Source organism: Microtus ochrogaster, chromosome 19 (genome assembly GCF_000317375.1).
Source record: "Microtus ochrogaster isolate Prairie Vole_2 chromosome 19, MicOch1.0, whole genome shotgun sequence".
Taxonomy (NCBI): domain Eukaryota; kingdom Metazoa; phylum Chordata; class Mammalia; order Rodentia; family Cricetidae; genus Microtus; species Microtus ochrogaster.
In genome coordinates, this window is record NC_022021.1 from 230,401 (window position 1) to 248,603 (window position 18,203).

An 18,203-nucleotide genomic window follows, 5' to 3' on the forward strand; every position below is an offset into this window, starting at 1 on the left:
CTCTGTAGACCAGGCTGGTCTCGAACTCACAGAGATCCGCCTGCCTCTGCCTCCCGAGTGCTGGGATTAAAGGCGTGCGCCACCATCGCCCGGCTCCCAATTTTTTTTAAAAGGAGATTTATTTATTTTATTTTGTGTGTGCGTTGAGTGCTTGCATATATGTATGTATGTGTGTCATGTGTGTGCTTGGTGTCCACAGAGGATAGAAGAGGGTGTTGGATTCCTTGGAACTGACGTTAGCAGGTGGTTGTGAGCTGCCATGTGGTTTTTGGTAACTCAACCTATCCCTTTCCAAGGACAGGAAGTACTCTTAACTGCCAAACCATTTCTTTAGCTTCAAAACACAGCTCCTACCTCCACCCTGTCTCTGTATAGCCCTGGATTGCCTAGAACTCAGTATGTAGGCTAGGCTCCTGGCTTCAAATTTACAGAGATTCATCTGCCTCTGCCTCCTGAGTTCTGGAATTAAAGGTGTGTACCACCATGCTCTGCTCAAAATGAAATTTAATTAAAGTTAGCCATAAGGCTGATATTAGGGAAAATAATTCATATGTGATTTAGAGAGTATCCACTGTGTAGCTCGTGAATTCATGAGAGACACCCATGGTTGACGAGTGGGGCTGATACCCAGTGTTCTGTCTCCAGTTGAAAGCGTTTCCAGGAATGGCTCCTGTAAGATCTGGAATATTGTGAATAGAGAAACTTCCATTTTAAAAATGGAGAAACTTTCCACTGGGCTTAATAAATTATTAGAAAATAATTTATAGATTCTATAGTTTTGTTTTTTTATGATTTTTATCCTTTGTAATAGGAAATTAAAAATTAAAAAAAACTCCTGTGGGTTTTTTAAAGATTTATTTTATGTGTATGAATGTATGCACAGATGTGTGCTGACCACGTGTGTATGTGGTGTCCCTGGAGGTCAGAGGGGGCACTTGATCATTCGGCACTGGAGTTATGGATGGTTGTGACTCACCATATGGTGCTGTTCTGAGGACTGACCCTGCATCCTCCTCCCTTTGTGGATAGTTTGTTTTTGTTTAGGACGGGTCATATATTTTAAGTCCTTTAGAACCGCCTAAAGATTCTTTCTGGATTCCTGGGGTGCTGGTTCTTTGTTGTGGAGAATTAGAACAAATTATTTTAGTTAAATTAAAACAGTATTTTAGTGTGTTCCTTTTACTGAATCATTTTTGTGATCTTTCTGTATATCACCAGAGTTTAGATGTAAAGTTTAAGGAAGCATTCCTTTGTAGATTCATTCCTTGTTTTTTTTTTTTTTTTACTGATTGTTCTTTCTCTATTATACAGTTGACAATGGAAGTATTTCTGACTTCATTGGACTGTTTTATTTTACTGATGGCTTGGAAGAATACATAGTGAAGTGGTTGTAATGGAAAGAGGGTGTTGTAATCATAGGCTCTTGGAGGATATCTTAGTTATCTTCATATGTGTTTGGGGGCTGAAAATTAAACCCAGGTTTTGTTTTTGGGTTTTTCGAGGCAGGATTTCTCTGTAGCTTTGGTGCCTGTCCTGGAACTAGCTCTTGTAGACCAGGATGGCCTCGAACTCACAGAGATCTGCCTGCCTCTGCCTCCCAAGTGCTGGGATTAAAGGCGTGTGCCACCACCGCCCGGCTAAACCCAGGCTCTTGTACCAGCTAATTCATGTTCTGTACCACTGAATTATCTCTTGGCCTTATCTTTGCCATTTAAAATAATTGATATGGTAGTTCAAAGTGTAATTTGAAATTTTAACAAAGAATGTACCCTATTAACCAGCGTCCTAAATTATGTGTAGAATATTTTCATAAACTAAGAAGACCGTTTGTTTGCTTTTCTGTCAAGCTTTGTAGCCCAAGGACACTGCTGTTTCCATTTAAATTATCATGGGCTAGTTTAGTATGTTTTAGATCATCTAATTGGATCATGCAATAATAATGCTTGTTGTTGGTTTCTTTTACTTTTACTTTTGAGATTCACCCATTTTATTGCTTGTATAAATAGTGTAATCCTTTTATTAGGTTGGTACAAAAGTAATTTTGGTTCTTGCATTGTTAAAATTATTATTTTATATGCTTACATTCTTAAATACAGTTATCATGCATTATTAATGCACACTTCTCACCTTAGGATCTTGTACTACTGACTTATTACCTATTTATATTAAGGAAATCATAGACAAAAAGCAAATTCCAGATAGTCTTTTACATTTTTTTAGATTTTTTTTATATATCTGAATGCACATCTGTGTAGCCCATGGGTGCAGTACCTACAAAGGACAGAAGTGGGCGTCAGATTCTTTGGAATTGGAATTGCACATGGTTGTGAACTATCCTGTGGGTACTTGGAATTGAACCCTTGAAGAGCAGTGTCTTAGGGTTACTATTGCTGTGGTGAAACACCATGACGAAAAGTACTTGGGAGGAAAGAGTTTATTTGGCTTATTGCTCCACATGACTGTTCATCATAGAAGGAAGTCAGAACAGGAACTCTGGAGGCAGGAGCTGATGCAGAAGGCATGGAGGAGAGTTGCTTACTGGCTTGTTCTTCATGACTTGCTCAGTGTGCTTTCTTACAGAACCCAGCACCACCAGCCCAAGGATAGCACCCCCCACCATGGGCTGGACCCTCCTACATCAGTCATTAATTAAGAATATAGGCTTGCCTACGGCCTGATCTTTTGGAGGCATTTTCTTAGTTGAGTCTCCCTCCTTTTTGGATGACTCTACCTTATGTCAAGTTCATGTAAAACTAGCCAGCACAAGCAGCCAGTGCTCTTAACTGCTGAGCCAGCTCTTTTGCCTCTCAAGTATTTTCTTATTAGAGTTCAAAATGGGTCATATATATGAAGAAAGTTTGCAACAATAACAATGCATTTGGTCCAGGAGGAACTGTTACATGTATTGTTAGAATAATGGTTCAAGAAGGTTTGCAAAGAAGAGGGGAGCCTTGAAGGTGTGGAATGTAGCAAACTGAGCAGTTGTTGAATCTGTTCCTTTTATAACTCAAAGGTTGCTGTAGAACTCAGTGTGGACCATTCACTGGTCATTTTGCATTGGAAGTAAATTCGAAACATGAAAAAGCTCAAATAAAAAGCCATTTTGAACTATTGTCCTGATTCTACACACAACGTTGTCTCGTTTCTGTATTGGGTTGTGATGTGCAATGAAAAGTAGATAGTGTAAGACAGCAGTACCCAGCAGTGCTTGGGCTGAGAAGAAACTTCAAAGCATTTCTCAAAACCAAATTTGAACTGCCCACAAAAAGGGATGGGGTCATGATTACTGACTGGTGGTCTCTTAACAGTCTGAGCCATTGCTTTCTGAAATCTGATGAAATTATTACACCTGAGAAGCCAACATTGGTCAAAAGAAAGGGCCTGATTTTCCACAATGCCCAACCTTATATCACACAACTAATTCTTCACAAATTGAAACTTGAACAAATTAGGTTACATAGTTGTGGTTTTGAGTCAGGGTCTCACTGTAAACCCTGACTGATGTAGAGCTCGATATAGACCAGGCTGGCCTTGACCTCACAGAGATGCCTGCCTTTGAAATCAAAGATGTGTGCCACCACACCTGGCTTAGGCCACAAAGTTTTTCTTTTTTTCTTTCTTTTTTTTTTTCCGAGACAGGGTTTCTCTGTGGTTTTGGAGCCTGTACTGGAACTAGCTCTGTAGACCAGGCTGGTCTCGAACTCACAGAGATCCACCTGCCTCTGCCTCCCGAGTGCTGGGATTAAAGGCGTGCGCCACCACCGCCCGGCTCACAAAGTTTTTCTTTATCTGCTATGTTCACCTGGCCCCTTGCCAGTTAACTGTGACTTCTCCAAGCTTCTCAACAGTTTTTTACAAGTAAAATGTTTTACACCAGAAAGAGGCAGAAAGTGCTTTCCAAGAGTCATTGAATCCCAGGGATGGACTTTACAGTGACTAAAACAAAACACCTTACTTTTAATTGGCAAGAATATATTGATTGGAACGGTTTTTATTTTGGTAAGAAAGATGTATTTGAACCTATTTATAATGACATAAAACTCATGGTCTAAAACAGTAGTTCCTTTTGCACCAACCTAATAATTTATTTTTTTTGGATTGGGACTTGAATCCAAGGTCTTGTGTATTCTATAAGTGCTACGTCACCAAGTTGTTACACATTTAGCCCATACTTGTTAAGTTACTTTTTTGTTTTATTACTTAACAGTGCCATATTTGTTTATCCATCCTTTGCTTTGGATATTGTCCTACTTTGAAAACTAGAGAGCTCTTCTTTTTTTTTTAAATAAAAACTCTAAACTTTCCCCCTTTCTTTAAACAGAGGAAAAACGCCCCTTTGACTTGGATTTTTTTGCTCATTTGCTTCAGAAAGTTCTTGCTGAAGAAGAAAAAAGAAAAAAATCTACTAAATGTCAGAGTTCAAAGGAAAAGTCTTCCAAACCACGGAAAAACGTGCAAGGTATTGTTTGGAGTTTCATCTAGTGGTGAATTTACAGTATTGCCATTATGAATTGAGATGTTATTCAGGTAGTTGACACCATCATAGTGCATAGTTGGAGGGAAGTATTAGTATCATCGCTTTGCCAGTTATCTGGGGCAAATAACAGCTCCTTTTTAATGATTTGTTTTTGTTTGTGTATTACGTGTGTGTGTGTGTGTGTGTGTGTGTGTGTGTGTGTGTGTTTATGAATTTGTGCTTTTTTGAGAGGCCTGATATGAGCTGGAGAGATAACTCAGAGGTTAAGAATGCTTTGTTGCTTTTAAATTGGGCTGGTCTTTGGTTCCCAGCACTTGTGTTGGTGTGACTTACAATTGCATTTGACTGCAACTCTATGGCATTTGATGCCATCTTGTAGACTCTCTAGATACCCACATACTGTGTGTGCACAAATATATTTAAAAGGAAAAACAATGTTTCAGTCTGGGGATGTAGTTTAGTACTTGCCAGGAATGCAGAAAACTGCCTGGATTTGATCCCCAGTACCACAAAAATGATGAAAAAGATCCTTGGTTCAGGCAGGGGACACAAGTTCATTCCTATTTTCAGTCATATAGTACAGTTGGAAGCAACCTGGAATGCATCCGACCTTGTCTTAAGCAATCAAAATGATACAAAAGTTAGAATTCTAGAACTGTTTGTTCTACCTGATGTTCAGAGCAAATTCTTCAGCATTCTTAGGAATAACTTTTAAAATTAATTAAATAATTTTAAAAAATGAAAATGTAATCTCATAAATACGTAAATATTTCTGCCACTTGAAGTTTTTATATCGTAATATACTTTGAATCCCATCACATTTCTACATATAAACTTACTTTTATTGGTAATTGGCACGTATGTATCTTTTTTTTGTTGGGGGCAGCAGTGCTGGGCATTGAACCCACGGCTGTGTATATGCTAAGTAGGATGTGCTTTACTACTGAGCCACCCTAGCCTGTACCTGCGTGAGCTTATAGTGCGAATGTTAGAGCTGATCTCGTCTCCTCTTTGAGTCTTTGTTCAGATTTTCACAAAAATGACATGACAGACAAAATATACTTTTGAGTATTTATCATCTTCCCTTTCAATAAGTTTTCTATACACATTTCATGTGTTTATAACAATTTCTCTTTTAGCAAAAAAGGTAACTAGTGAGGAAGTGAATGATGATCCAGATGAATCTGTAAATAGTAACAGTTCAGATCCAGAAAGATCTCAGAAGGATACTCAGACAGTTGCTGAAGAGGAACCACCAACTTCGACAGGACAGGATTTAGAACAAACCATGTTAGAACAAGATCAAAATCAAGAGAAAAGGAGGAGGAGGAAGAAGCAAAATGAAACTAATAAGCAGGAAGCAACAAATCTTGTAGGAAATGTCCGCGTTCAGTCAAGCTCTCCTGAAGCAGAAGTACACAAGAGTAAGTTTCAAACACATTCTAAGATCCTTGGTTTTATTAGAAGGGGCGTGTACAGTAATGTATATGACAGATGCTACCGTTGTGGATAACAGAAATCCCTAATGTTTGTTAGTGGTTGTCTGCCCAGTACTATGTTACATCTTGCCATCTTAATTTTAGTTAAAGAGAAAAAAACAGCTGTAGAAAACAAAACAAAAAAAGTGAAGCAGGGAGAATTTTCTCCAGATTGTTCAGAAGTTGAATTATTTCCCTTGTGTTCCCATTAACAGTCATTGGTGATCATATATCTGTAACGAATCTCAGATTTTTATGATCTGCCTTCATGGAATACCTCTGTGAGTCTGTAAAAAGAGCTAGTAGAATTTCCATTTCTTTTTTTTTCTTGTATTCTTAGAATGCAAGCATACTGTAATTTAAGTGTTGCTGGAAGACAAAAACCAAAACTTAAGAGGAAACTGGGGCCTTCTTAAGAGTTTGCTTTAAGAATACTTAAAGTGAAATAGTAAGTTTGGAGGTACTGCTCAGTAGTAGAGCATGTGCTAGCACCTGCAAGTTCCTGGCTTTACTACTTAGGAACCCCTTCTGCCTGCTCCTTAGTCCCCTTCCAGACCCTCCCCAATGTATCTTCCAGCTTCGTGTTCTTTTTAAAGAACCAAACAAAACAACCCACTGAGTCCCATCAGTGTTGCTCATATGTGCACGGGAGTGGGGTCATCCATACCTAACCTAACCAGAGGCCACACCTCTTACAAAACCGACTATCCCTTCCCCAGTAGCCATCACCTGCCAGGAGCACCTCAGCTGAGGATAGGCGCTTGTGTTCTTCCCTGACCCATGCTGGACTGTTGACTGGCTTGAGCTTGTGTTTGTAGATATATTTGTTATGAGTTCATAAGTGAAGTACTTCTGTCACGTCCAAAAGACTAATTTTCAGAAGTTCTCCTCAACCTCTGGTTCTTACAGACTTTCTATGACCTCTGTGATATTTCCCAAGTTCACGGGTTAGGGTGTCTGGTTGGTTTAGTTGTTTGTTTGAGACTGAACACTCAACAGTCACTTTCTGCAGTTTGACCATTTCTGAGTCTTTGTAATGACTATGTTAACTACAAAAAGAAGCTTCTCTAATCCTTAGCTGTGAAGACAACTGTTTAGAAGGCAGTTGATACTGTGCCCATTTAGCAAAGCAGTAAGATATTCCCTCTGGCTTAGGACATCATGGTTTCTGGTCCGGGCTTTCTTGCTCAAGCAGAGGTTCCTCCTGTGGATCTGGCTAGAAACCTAATCAAGAAGCAGTTGTTACTTCTAGCATTTGTGCCACTGTTGTACTAATGGACATCTCCTGTCAGTTGAGTTGCAGTTGCTTGCAGGGTTCCTAAGTGGTAAGGCAGTTAATGACTTTTTCCTTCAGTAGCTTGTATAATACCATCAGCACAATGAGAGCTAGCTAGCAGAGAAGAAGTCATAATAGTTTAATAGATCAGTTCTTGTAGTTGAAGTAATAAAAGTTTTTTCTTTCTTTCTTTCTTTCTTTCTTTCTTTCTTTCTTTCTTTCTTCCTTCCTTCCTTCCTTCCTTCCTTTCTTTCTTTTTCTTTTTTTCCTTTTGAGATAGGGTCTAATATAGCCCAGGCTGGACTAGAACTTGCTTTGAAGTCAAGGATGATCTCGAACTCTTGCTTCGCCAGTCTAAGAGCAGGGATTGCATGTATTTGCTCTTATGTCCTGCTTACGGCTGTCTGGTTTTTGTTGTTGTTGTCTGAGACAGAGTTTCTCTATGTAGCCATGGCTGTCCTGGAACTCACTCTTATAGACCAGACTGGCCTCGAACTCAGAAATCTGCTTGCCTCTGCCTCCCAAATGCTGGGATTAAAGGCGTGTGCCGTCATGCCCAGCCCACAGTTATCTGATTTATAAGCATTAGAATATTATACTCTTGTTGTTTACCATTACAAGAAATATTACATGTAGAGGCTTATGAGATAGCTCAGTGGGTAAAGGTACTTAAGTTTGATCCCAGGGATCCACAAAGAAGAAAACCAACTCCTGTTGCTTTCTGATGTCCACATGGGCACTGTGGTAACACACACACACACCAAGTAAATGAATTAAAAAATGGAAATTATTTTTTTAAACAGAGATTATATAATAAAAGAAAACTGGGTAAACTGGCCAGTGCCTGTAATCTCACCACTTAGGTGGTAGAGTAGGTAGATAAGTAGATTCAGAAGTTCAAGATTATCCTTGGCTACCTAGTTTGATGCCAGTCTGTTACATTAGCCCCTGTCTCAACCAAAAGAAAAAGACATGTTTTACAATGTAAAGAAGAATAGCTTTATAGTTCTAGTCTTCTACCATCTAAAATATTGATGCGTCATTTATGATGTTGGAATTAAGGTGGTTCTTTATCATAGGATAAATATTAGTGCTTTTTATTACACATTTATTTTGTGTCCTTTTGTGTGCCTGACATGACTCAGCACTTGCCAGCAATCCTGACAACTTGGATTCAATCCCCCAAACCCTCAAAGGTGAAAGGAGAGCACTAGCTGCACGGAGTTGTCTTCTGAACTCCATATGTGTGTGGTGAAACATGTGGGCACTCATGCACACGCATACATATGCACACAAATGATAATAGTAAATGTAATAAAGTTTAAAGGGTAAAAGCGCTAGGAGAGAAGGCTTAGCTATTAAAGGCTGAGGCTTAAACAGCAAAACACAATGTTCAGGAAAAAACCCTAAATCTTGAATGTTAAGTGGATTAATATTTTGTAGGAAAAGACAAGTTGTTGCATATAAATTCCTTATGCTTTACAATATTGCTATCTTTACTACTTTTTGCAAGTACATGTGTTTTATATTCCTAGATACAAGTCCTGAGGAAAATGAAGGCGAATGCAATGAGGAACAGACACCTTCTTTCCCACGGTGCATAGACGACATTGCAGAGTCATTCTCACCCTCCAGTGAAACGGTGGAGCTGAGAACTGGCTCCAGCCCCTCCACATGGTATTTTCTGCCTCTTTACTGGCTTTGTCTGCATCTTCTATGGAGTCTCCAGTTGGCATTGTGGATTTGCACTTCTTTTCCTGTTTGTTTTCCTTTATTTATTTTTGAACCTTTTTGTTAAACTTGAATATAACTCAGATTATTGTATTTTTACTAGCTTTTTAAAAAGATTTCTCTTTATTATTAATTATGTTTGCATGTGTATGTCTGTGTGGATATGTGCACATGAGTATAGGTAACCACAGAGACATTGAATTCCCCTGGAACTGGAATTATAGGTGATTGTGACTACCTGGTATAGGTACTAAGAACTGAGCGTAAGTCCTGTCAAGGAGCAGTGTGTACTCTTAACTGCAGAGCTATTTATATAGCCTCTTTCTTGGTTAACCATTTTCATTTTGTAAATCATTGTGTATTATCTTCAAGCTTGGTGTGCTGGTACATTCATAAAATCCCAGTACTGAGGAGGCTGAGGCAGGAATATCATTAGTTCAAGGTTAGTTTGGGATATACCTAGCAGGTTCTACTAGTAGATTCTGCCTCCAAAACAAATAAGTACACAAACAAACAAGTCCTCCTGTCATAGCCTCCCAGGTGCTGGGATTACATCATAGACCGCCATGATGTTAACGTTTAATTCCCAGCACCCATATCAAAGCCAGGTGTAGTATTACACACTGATATCCCAGTATGTAGGAGGAAGAGATGAGATGCTTGGGCTTGCTCACCAGCCTTCCTAGGCTAATTGGTGAGCTTTAGGCCAATAAAAAAACCCAGGTTCAAAAACACAAGAATGATGGCAAGAGGTTTCACACCATATCAGCAAGCATGTTTATGTCCTTTAGTGGTATGAAAATTTATTTCTAGTAGTATGTTCCTCCTGATACATTTTCCCTTCCTTAGTAATCAACAAGATATCATGCCGCTAGCAAGTGAGTCCTCAGAGTCAAGTGCTGCAGATTTGCCTTTGTCAGAAGTTGCGGGTGCTGCCTCCTGTGAAGTAAATAATGCTGGAACAGAAGAAAGAAGCGTTGACCTAGAGAATAGACCACTGTAAGTATTTTATACAGTCGGGTTTCTTCTAAGGCATGTTCTAAAACTGTTAAACATTTTCTTTTTTGATTTTGGGATTAAACCTAGGACATTGCATGGAATGGGCATATCTTCTAAGACTGAAAGGCAAAGTTGTGTCTCCAGTCTCTGATAAACTTTGTTTTTAAATTTAAAGATAGATTTTTTTAAATTAGACATATAGATAGTAGATAGATAGATAGACAGACATAATCATATATGTATGTGGATTTATGCATTTGTATGTGTTCCAGATCCTCTTGGAGCTGGAGTTAGAGGCAGTTGTGAGCCATCCTATGTGGTGCTGGGCACCAAATCCAGGAGCTCTTAACTGCTGAGGCATTTCTCTATCCTTTTGATAAAGATCTTAAATAACATTTAGGGAGTAGAAGGGACTCTTAGTATGTCGATCACTTAACAGGTGATTTTACTGCAGTCTCTCAATCACATGTCATCAAAAGATTTCTCTTTCTGTTTCTCTTGGGATTCTGTTTCATTATATAATGGAAATACTGGGTGGGCCTGGCAGCCTACATATAATTAGCAAGCACTGGGTTTGATTGAGAGATCTTACCTCAAAGACTCTGGGAATGAGTAATTGAGGAAGATTCCCAAGGTCAGTCTTGGGTCTTGTATTAGTCAGGGTTCTGTAGAGGAACAGTACCTATAAAATGAATATGTATGTATGTTGGTGGGAGCAGACCACTTGTTTGTGCTGGCTGCCCGGCTAGCTTACACCTGAAATAATCATACAGAAACTGTATTAATTAAAACATTGCCTGGTCCATTAGCCCTAGTTTCTTATTGGCTAATTCTTACATCTTAATTTAACCCATTTTTATTAATCTGTGTATCGCCACGTGACTTTGGTTTACCGGCAAGATTCTAACTGGCGTCAGTCTCAGGAAGAAGATCCAAAGTTCGAGACCAGCCTGGTCTACAGAGCTAGTTCCAGGACAGGCTCCAAAGCCACAGAGAAACCCTGTCTTGAAAAACCCAAAAAAAAAAAAAAAAAAGAAAAAGAAAAAAAGAAAAGGAAGAAGATCCAAGGCATCTCTCACTCTGCCCTTCTTCCTAGCATTCAGTTCTGTCTTTCTCCGCCTACCTAAGTTTTGCCCTATCAGGCCCAAAGCAATTTCTTTATTCATTGGCCAATGAAAGCAACACATGAACAGAAGAACCTCCTACACCATATGTATGAGTGTATGTACACACATGTATATACAAACACGTGCATACACACAGAGAGATACTGATATACATAGAAGGGGAATTTATTAGATTGGCTTACAGGTTGTAGTCCAGCTAGTACAACAATGGGTGCCTACCAATGGAAGGTCCTAGAATTCAGTAGTTGTTCAGTCCATGAGGATGGATGTCTCAGCTGGTCTTTACTGTGTGCTGGAATCCTGAAGAAGTAGTCTCCAAAGCCAGTGAAAGAATGAACTTGCCAGTGAGAGCAAGCAGGCAAAGAACAAAGCGCTTCCTTCTTCCATGTCCTTTATATGGGCTGATGCAAAAAGGTATGGTCCAGATTAAAAGTGGCTCCTCCCAATCTCTAAAGATCTGGATTAAAGGTGTGTCTCTGTACCTCAAAGACTCAGGATAGAAATGTGTCTACCCACTTCAAATTACTAATTAAGAAAAAAATTACTCACAAGTGTGCTCAGTCCTTTGGATTTTAGTTTGTCCCAGGTGTAGTCAAGTTCATAACCAAGAACAGCCATTATAGGCCTGCACAGCCACCCACATCCACACATGAACACGAGCACACATGTACATCACATGCACATGAAAAGAAGAAAAAGGAACAAAATCTGTTCAACTCATGAATGCTGATTTTTTTAATGGAGCACACCATATTGAGAATCAAAATTTTAAAATTAATTTTTGGAGTAAACTCTGTATTTTTTTGGTTAAACATTAAGAAGCAAAGTCTCCTCCACCCTGTCTTCCTTCTAAAGAATGAGTAGTGTTCTTTCAGGGACTTTAAGTGTATGCTGAAACAAACCTAAACGTGACATACTCATACATAATGTTTTGCAGGATCCTCCCCCATACTTTTATATAAAACATATCTTTTATTTTTATAGCTTTATAGTGTTTCATCATTTGAATGTTCTCTAGTTTGTGTGGTTTGTTCTCTACTCATGGCCTTATAGGTTGTTTTTACAAATACTTAGAATCTTTGCTTTCACTTTTATGCCAGTTTACAAGTATGTTTTTCATTGAAGGTTTAAAAATGGAAGTGTTTGCTTAAAGAATATGTGTGTGTGTGTGTTTATGTGTGTGTGTGTGCGCACGCCATGTAACACATGGAAAGGTCATAGGACAACTTGAGATGGTGCTCTCCTCCAGGGGTCAGAGTCTTTTTTTTTTTTTTTTAAGATTTATTTATTTATTATGTATACAACATTCCTTCTGTGTATGCTTGCATGCTTGCATGCCAGAAGAGGGCACCAGATCTTATTATTATAGATGGTTGTGAGCCACCATGTGGTTGCTGGGAATTGAACTCAGGACCTCTGGAAGAACAGTCAGTGCTCTTAACCTCTGAGCCATCTCTCCAGTCCAGGGGTCAGAGTCTTGATGGCAAATTCCTTAATCTACTGAACCATCTCTTTAGCCCCCAGGTTTTTATTTTTATGACATCTGATTTCTAATTTTTTCCTACTTTTTATGAAATCTTAGATTTACTCAATCTAAATTAAAGTTTATAAGGTTAGCTTTCTTTTGTTCTTTCTGCCTTCATTTTAATGTGTGATCTACTTGGAATATATTATCAGCATAGTGCAATGGATGGAACTCTCTCTGTTTTGTTAATCAGTTTTCTCATTAGAAGTTGGTTTTGTGTAATGTTTATTTTTATTTTTTGCTTTTTTTTTTTTTGAAACAGGGTCTTGCTATGTAGTCTTAGCTGTCTTGGCACTTGCTGTGTATTTTAGGCTGGCCTCAAACTTAGAGAGATCCACCTGCCTCTTCCTCTTTAGTGCTGGGTTTAAAGGCATGCACCCTCAAACATAGCATAACATTTTATTTTTTAAGTATCCTGTGTTACACATTTCAACTTTTCTATTTTGGGAGATGATCTTTAGTATGTTCTAAAATCAAATCTGCTTTGGAATTATTTTCTGTTGTGTTTCATTTACATGTTCTTTTGTCTTTTGGTATCACTTTAAATCTTAATTACTGATACTGATATGTTTTAACATCTGATAGAGTAAGTCTCTCAGCGTCAGGGCTTTAAGGAGCTCTTTGAATTTTCCAACTTTTTAGAGTTTTATTTGATTTTGACTACATGTTGGTTGCAATTCAAATAACATCCGTTTTTTTTTCTTTATTTTTTTAAGAGAGACTGAACAAGCAGAAAATGTTAAACCAAAATCCAGAAGTCGACTGCAGAGACCTAAACCTAATCTGTCCAGGGCAGTTGGGAAGAAGTCAGTTGTTTCTCAAGATACACAAGATGAAAGGAGCAAAATCTCACCTTCAGAAACTTCAGCTGAAAAGGTGCGGCCTAAGAGAATTTATGGAAAAGAAAGCTATAAACATATTTTCTAAGTAATTACAAATAAAATATTTAGCTTGTAATTTCAAACTTGTTACTGATAGGAAAACACAATAGCTTAAAATTAGATTTTTGTTTATTAGTCTGTTTCATGTGTTTACTTCAGTAAGTGGGCTATAACAATTGAAAAAATCTCAATGATAAATTTGATGTGTGCTCGCGCATGCAATTAGGAATGAACCTAGACCTTGGTCATGCTAGGCAAACAAACATTCTACCACTCACCAACATCCCCCAGCTCACTTTTTAAATTGTATAAAATGTTTATTCAAAATATTTCTTGTATGTTTGATTTCATATTTTTGTTGCAATCACATCTGTGGGTACATATATGCACATGTGTGTAGAGGTCAAGGGTCAGTTTCAGTGTTGGTTCTCAGCAGCCTTCTACTTTGCTTCTTCAGCTAAGGTTTCTTTTCAGTCCGAGGCTTTCCAGTTAAGCCAGAATGACTGGACAGTGAATTCTAGGCTTCTGTTAGGTTTCACCTTCCCATCACTGGGATTATAAATACCCTTCTTTTCTTTTTTTTTTTTTTTTTTTTACAATTTATTTTATGTGCATTGGTGTTTTGTCTGTATATATGCTTGTGTGAGGCTGTCAGAGCTTCTGGAACTGGAGTTACAGTTTGAATTGGCATGTGGGTGCTGGGAACTGAACTCAGGTCCTCTGAAGAGCAGTGCAGTCATTACTCTTAACTGCTGAGCCATCTCTCCAGCCCCATAAGCACCCTTCTTACTGAGTCATCTCTCTGGCCCCAGGGCTATTTGGTTTTGTTTTTCAGAGTAATAAATAAAGTAATTTTGTAAGTAGGGTTTTGTTGTTTTCAAGTCAGATCTCATTGTGTAGTCCTGGTTGGCCTGTAAATCATTACGTAGACCAGCCTGGCCTGGAACTTGCAAATATCCCCCTGCCTCTGCCTCCTGATATTGGAATTAAAGGGGATGATGTGCCACCATGAGTGACAAATAGGGCTTTCTAATGGAAAAAACTTTTCTGTTAGTGTTGTGATTATTTTTCAAAGTATTCAAAATATTTTTTTTGGTTTTTTCGAGACAGGGTTTCTCTGTAGCTTTGGTGCCTGTCCTGGAACTAGCTCTTGTAGACCAGGCTGGCCTCGAACTCGCAGAGATCCGCCTGTTTCTGCCTGTTAGTATGCATTGTTAAAAGAAAGTCCCTATGTTATGATTTGCATTGACTAAATGACCCTAGGCAGGGTAGGTGGCTCAGCAGTTAAGAGGTCATGCTGCTCTTTGATTGGACCTGAATTCCATTCCTAGTCCTCATATCAGATAACTCATAGCCTTCTGTAATCGCAGCTCCAAGGGCATCTGACTTCTTTTTCTGGCCTCCCTAGGCACCTGCATACACTCACATAGGCGCACAAGTAGACATAGATAAATAATAAAATAAATCTTTCAAACATAGATCCTATTTATTCATATTTCTGGGAGTTACAGTCTTAAAATTGTTTTGAGTGTGTCCTCAATCACTTTTAAGCTGCTCTTTAGGTTTCCTCCCTCATTCATTTATTTGAACTGTTGCATACAGGACTCAGAGTCTCAAGTGCTGGTAAGTGCTCTGCTGCTGCCCTTCCTCCTGCCTCTGGGGAAGTCCCTTTGTTATTAGATGGCTTTCTTTGGCATCTGTGACAAAAGCCCAAGGCCTTGCACATAAACTATGTCTCCAGTGCTATAACCCTTTTATTGTTAAATCATAATCTAGTACAATTGAAGCTTTTCAAAACAATATCTAGTTGATTATTTGTGGAGGAGGGTGGCACGCACATGCCGCAACACACACACACACACACACACACACACACACACACACACACACACACACGGAAGTCAGAGAACAACTTGAAGACTTGATTTTCTCTACTTTGTGCCATTTTGGGAGATTAAACTCAGATCATTAGGTTTGGCGCAAGTTCCTTGACCACTGAGCCATCATGCTAGCCCAGATTTTATGTAGAAATTTTGGAAATACAGATTAATTTAAGAACCAAAGCAAAAGTTATAATTTTATTATCTATATGCAGTCAGTCTTTTCACATTTTTCTCTCCAAGTTTGTTTTCCTTCCCTTGCTGTCAGGATAACCACCAGGGCAAAAGCTATAAACTGTGAGGCGAGAAATTCCCCAGTGAACCTCATTCTCTACCTTTCAGGTTTTATTCATTTTTTATCCTTTGGTATTTAAAATTTTGTAAATTTTTCAGTGTCATTTAAACACATTTAGAAAACATTTTAAAATAATACTTTAGCAATATAGTATAACTGCATTTATTTAAATATTGATTTATTTTTGGAAAACTTATGTTAGCAATGTAGGCCATTTTATATAATATTGTGGTGAACATTTTAGTGCTTACATGTTTTCAATTACTTTTGTTAAATTTTAAAATAATTACATATTGTGTAGAGGTGCAGTGGGCCTGGAATCAGAGTATAACTTGCCAAGGAGTGGTTTTCTTTTTCCATTATATGAGTCTTAGAGATTAAAATTATGCAATTATGCTGTAAGAATTGGTGGCAAGTGTCTTTTCCTTTCCTTTGGACCCTTCAATTCTTTTCTTTTTTTGTTTTTTGTTTTTTGTTTTATTTTTGGAGACAAGGTTTTAGCGTATAGCTTTGGTTTTCCTGAAACTCCCGGCTGGACTCAACCCATAGTGATTTGCCTACCTCTGCCTTCCATGTGTTGGGGTTAAAGGCATATGCTGCCATTCCTAACTCTTCAGTTACTTCCTTAAAATACAGTTTAAAATTATATTAGTAGTCAGTGAATATGGACATTTTAAAGACTGTTCATATTGGCAAGGTCCTTCTAACCATGTATAAGATTGTGAGTTTTAGCCGAGCAGTGGTAGCACGCAGGAGGCAGAGAGAGGCGGATCTGAGTTTAAGGCCAGCCTGGTCTACGGAGTGAGTTTCAGGACAGGCTCCAAAGTTACACAGAGAAACCCTGTCTTGAAAAAAACAAGCTAATAAACAAACAAAAAAGATTGTATGATTGTGTGTTTTATAATACTTTGATCTGCTCTGTATTTAGAATTTTTAGTTTTAATTCTCATTCAGTGGAGTATTTTATTGTAAGAAGTAACTTTAGTGTAAAAAATTATATTTATAGAATCATGTGGAAAAAGAGAGATTGAATGTACCTGAAAATTTTGGGACAGAGAATACAGAAAGAGAGAACCTAGGTGCTGAAACTGTGTCCGAGTAAGTACTTGGGAAGAAATGACCTTCAAGAGTGGTTGCGATTGTTAGTTTTCTTTTTAATAAAGTCTGAATTGTCAATGAGGATACTTTAAATCTGTTTTCATTATAGATAGTAGCAAGAAATTTTGCTAACACGCGGTGTGTTTGGTGTTAGAAATGATGGTACGGGTAGGCCTAGGGTCGTATCTGATTCGAATGTGTGAAGCCTCATTCACTCAGGAGCCTCACATAAACCAGGTGCTGTGGCATGTGCTTGTGATGCCAGCGCTGCAGGTGTGGGTGAGGGGATTGGACGTTCAAGATTATCCTCTTCTCAGGTGATTTTGAAGTTCTCCTGTGGGACAGGGGAACCATCTCAAAAAAAAGTAAATAAAAATTTTAGGGCTTTATTTATTTATTTATTTTGAGGCAGGGTGTCTCTGCATAGCTGTCCTGGAACTTACTCTGTAGACCAGGTTGGTCTCTTGAACTTAGAGATCTGCCTCTTGAGCTGAGATTAAAGGTATTCACCACCACCATCTGATATAAAATTTTTAAATGAGCGTATGAATCTATTGAGTTAGCAGTTTTGTGCATCCTTCAATTTACTAATATTTTCAAAGAAGTCTTATCAGATAAATAAATGATTAAGATATGTTTGTGAATGGTTGTATTTGTAGGAAGTGATTTCTAAAGGAATATTTAACTTGATATGGGTATAAGACTGACTAGCTCCAAGTATGGTTGTAAGCAGTAGATTCTGGGCTATTCAATGGGATGCTGTTCTATAAATTGGCACTGATTCCCTGACATTATATATATATTCATTGATGTCCTAAAAGAGAAACAATAGTGTCACATATTGGGTAGATATAGGTTTTTCCATTTTTAAAATGAGATTTTGATTTTTTTTTTTTTAAAGACATAACTTAGGCAACACTAATGGATATTCCAATGGGAAATGAAGCACAGGATAACATTCCTCTTGATTCTTCTGTGCCACCTATTTTTTAGAGGATTCACTTTCTATGTCTTTGATAATTATCAAACAACACTGTCTACCAAAGAACGTTTTGCTAAGCTGTTTATCAGGGCCTCACTCAGGGTGTTCATCTGTTTCTTCTAATGTGTTGTTTTTTTTTTTAACACTTTAAAAAGTGCTTGGCTGTAGGTTTTTTTCAATTTTATGCACAGGATTTGACTGGGGATATGTTTAATATTTTATGTGGACTGTCCGGAGAAGGGTGGGGATAGCATATGGTTTTCTTCCATCGGCTGTCACAGGAAGTTCTGCTGTGCAGTTACATTTTTGGAGGGATTTTAGTTCATCAGTGATGGGGAAGGCATCTTGCCAGAGGCAGATTTGTCTCTTGGGAGGGTGCTGAGGTGGTATTTTTTTTTTTTTTTTCGAGACAGGGTTTCTCTGTGGCTTTGGAGCCTGTCCTGGAACTAGCTCT

General features: G+C 38.3%; 1 protein-coding gene across 5 annotated transcripts in view; it reads left to right on the forward strand.

The window, feature by feature from the left end:
- Bdp1 (B double prime 1, subunit of RNA polymerase III transcription initiation factor IIIB) overlaps window positions 1-18,203 on the forward strand; it is a 92,682-nt gene that overhangs the window by 20,254 nt on the left and 54,225 nt on the right. For 4 of the 5 annotated variants that reach the window (XM_013349674.2, XM_026783697.1, XM_013349672.2 and 1 more), the window contains exons 9-14: window positions 4,322-4,459; window positions 5,617-5,901; window positions 8,767-8,908; window positions 9,812-9,961; window positions 13,330-13,489; window positions 16,676-16,767. In XM_013349674.2, coding sequence (XP_013205128.1) covers window positions 4,322-4,459; window positions 5,617-5,901; window positions 8,767-8,908; window positions 9,812-9,961; window positions 13,330-13,489; window positions 16,676-16,767 — 967 coding nt within the window. The remainder of the gene's footprint in view (window positions 1-4,321; window positions 4,460-5,616; window positions 5,902-8,766; window positions 8,909-9,811; window positions 9,962-13,329; window positions 13,490-16,675; window positions 16,768-18,203) is intronic. The other variant, XM_013349675.2, reaches the window with a different exon arrangement.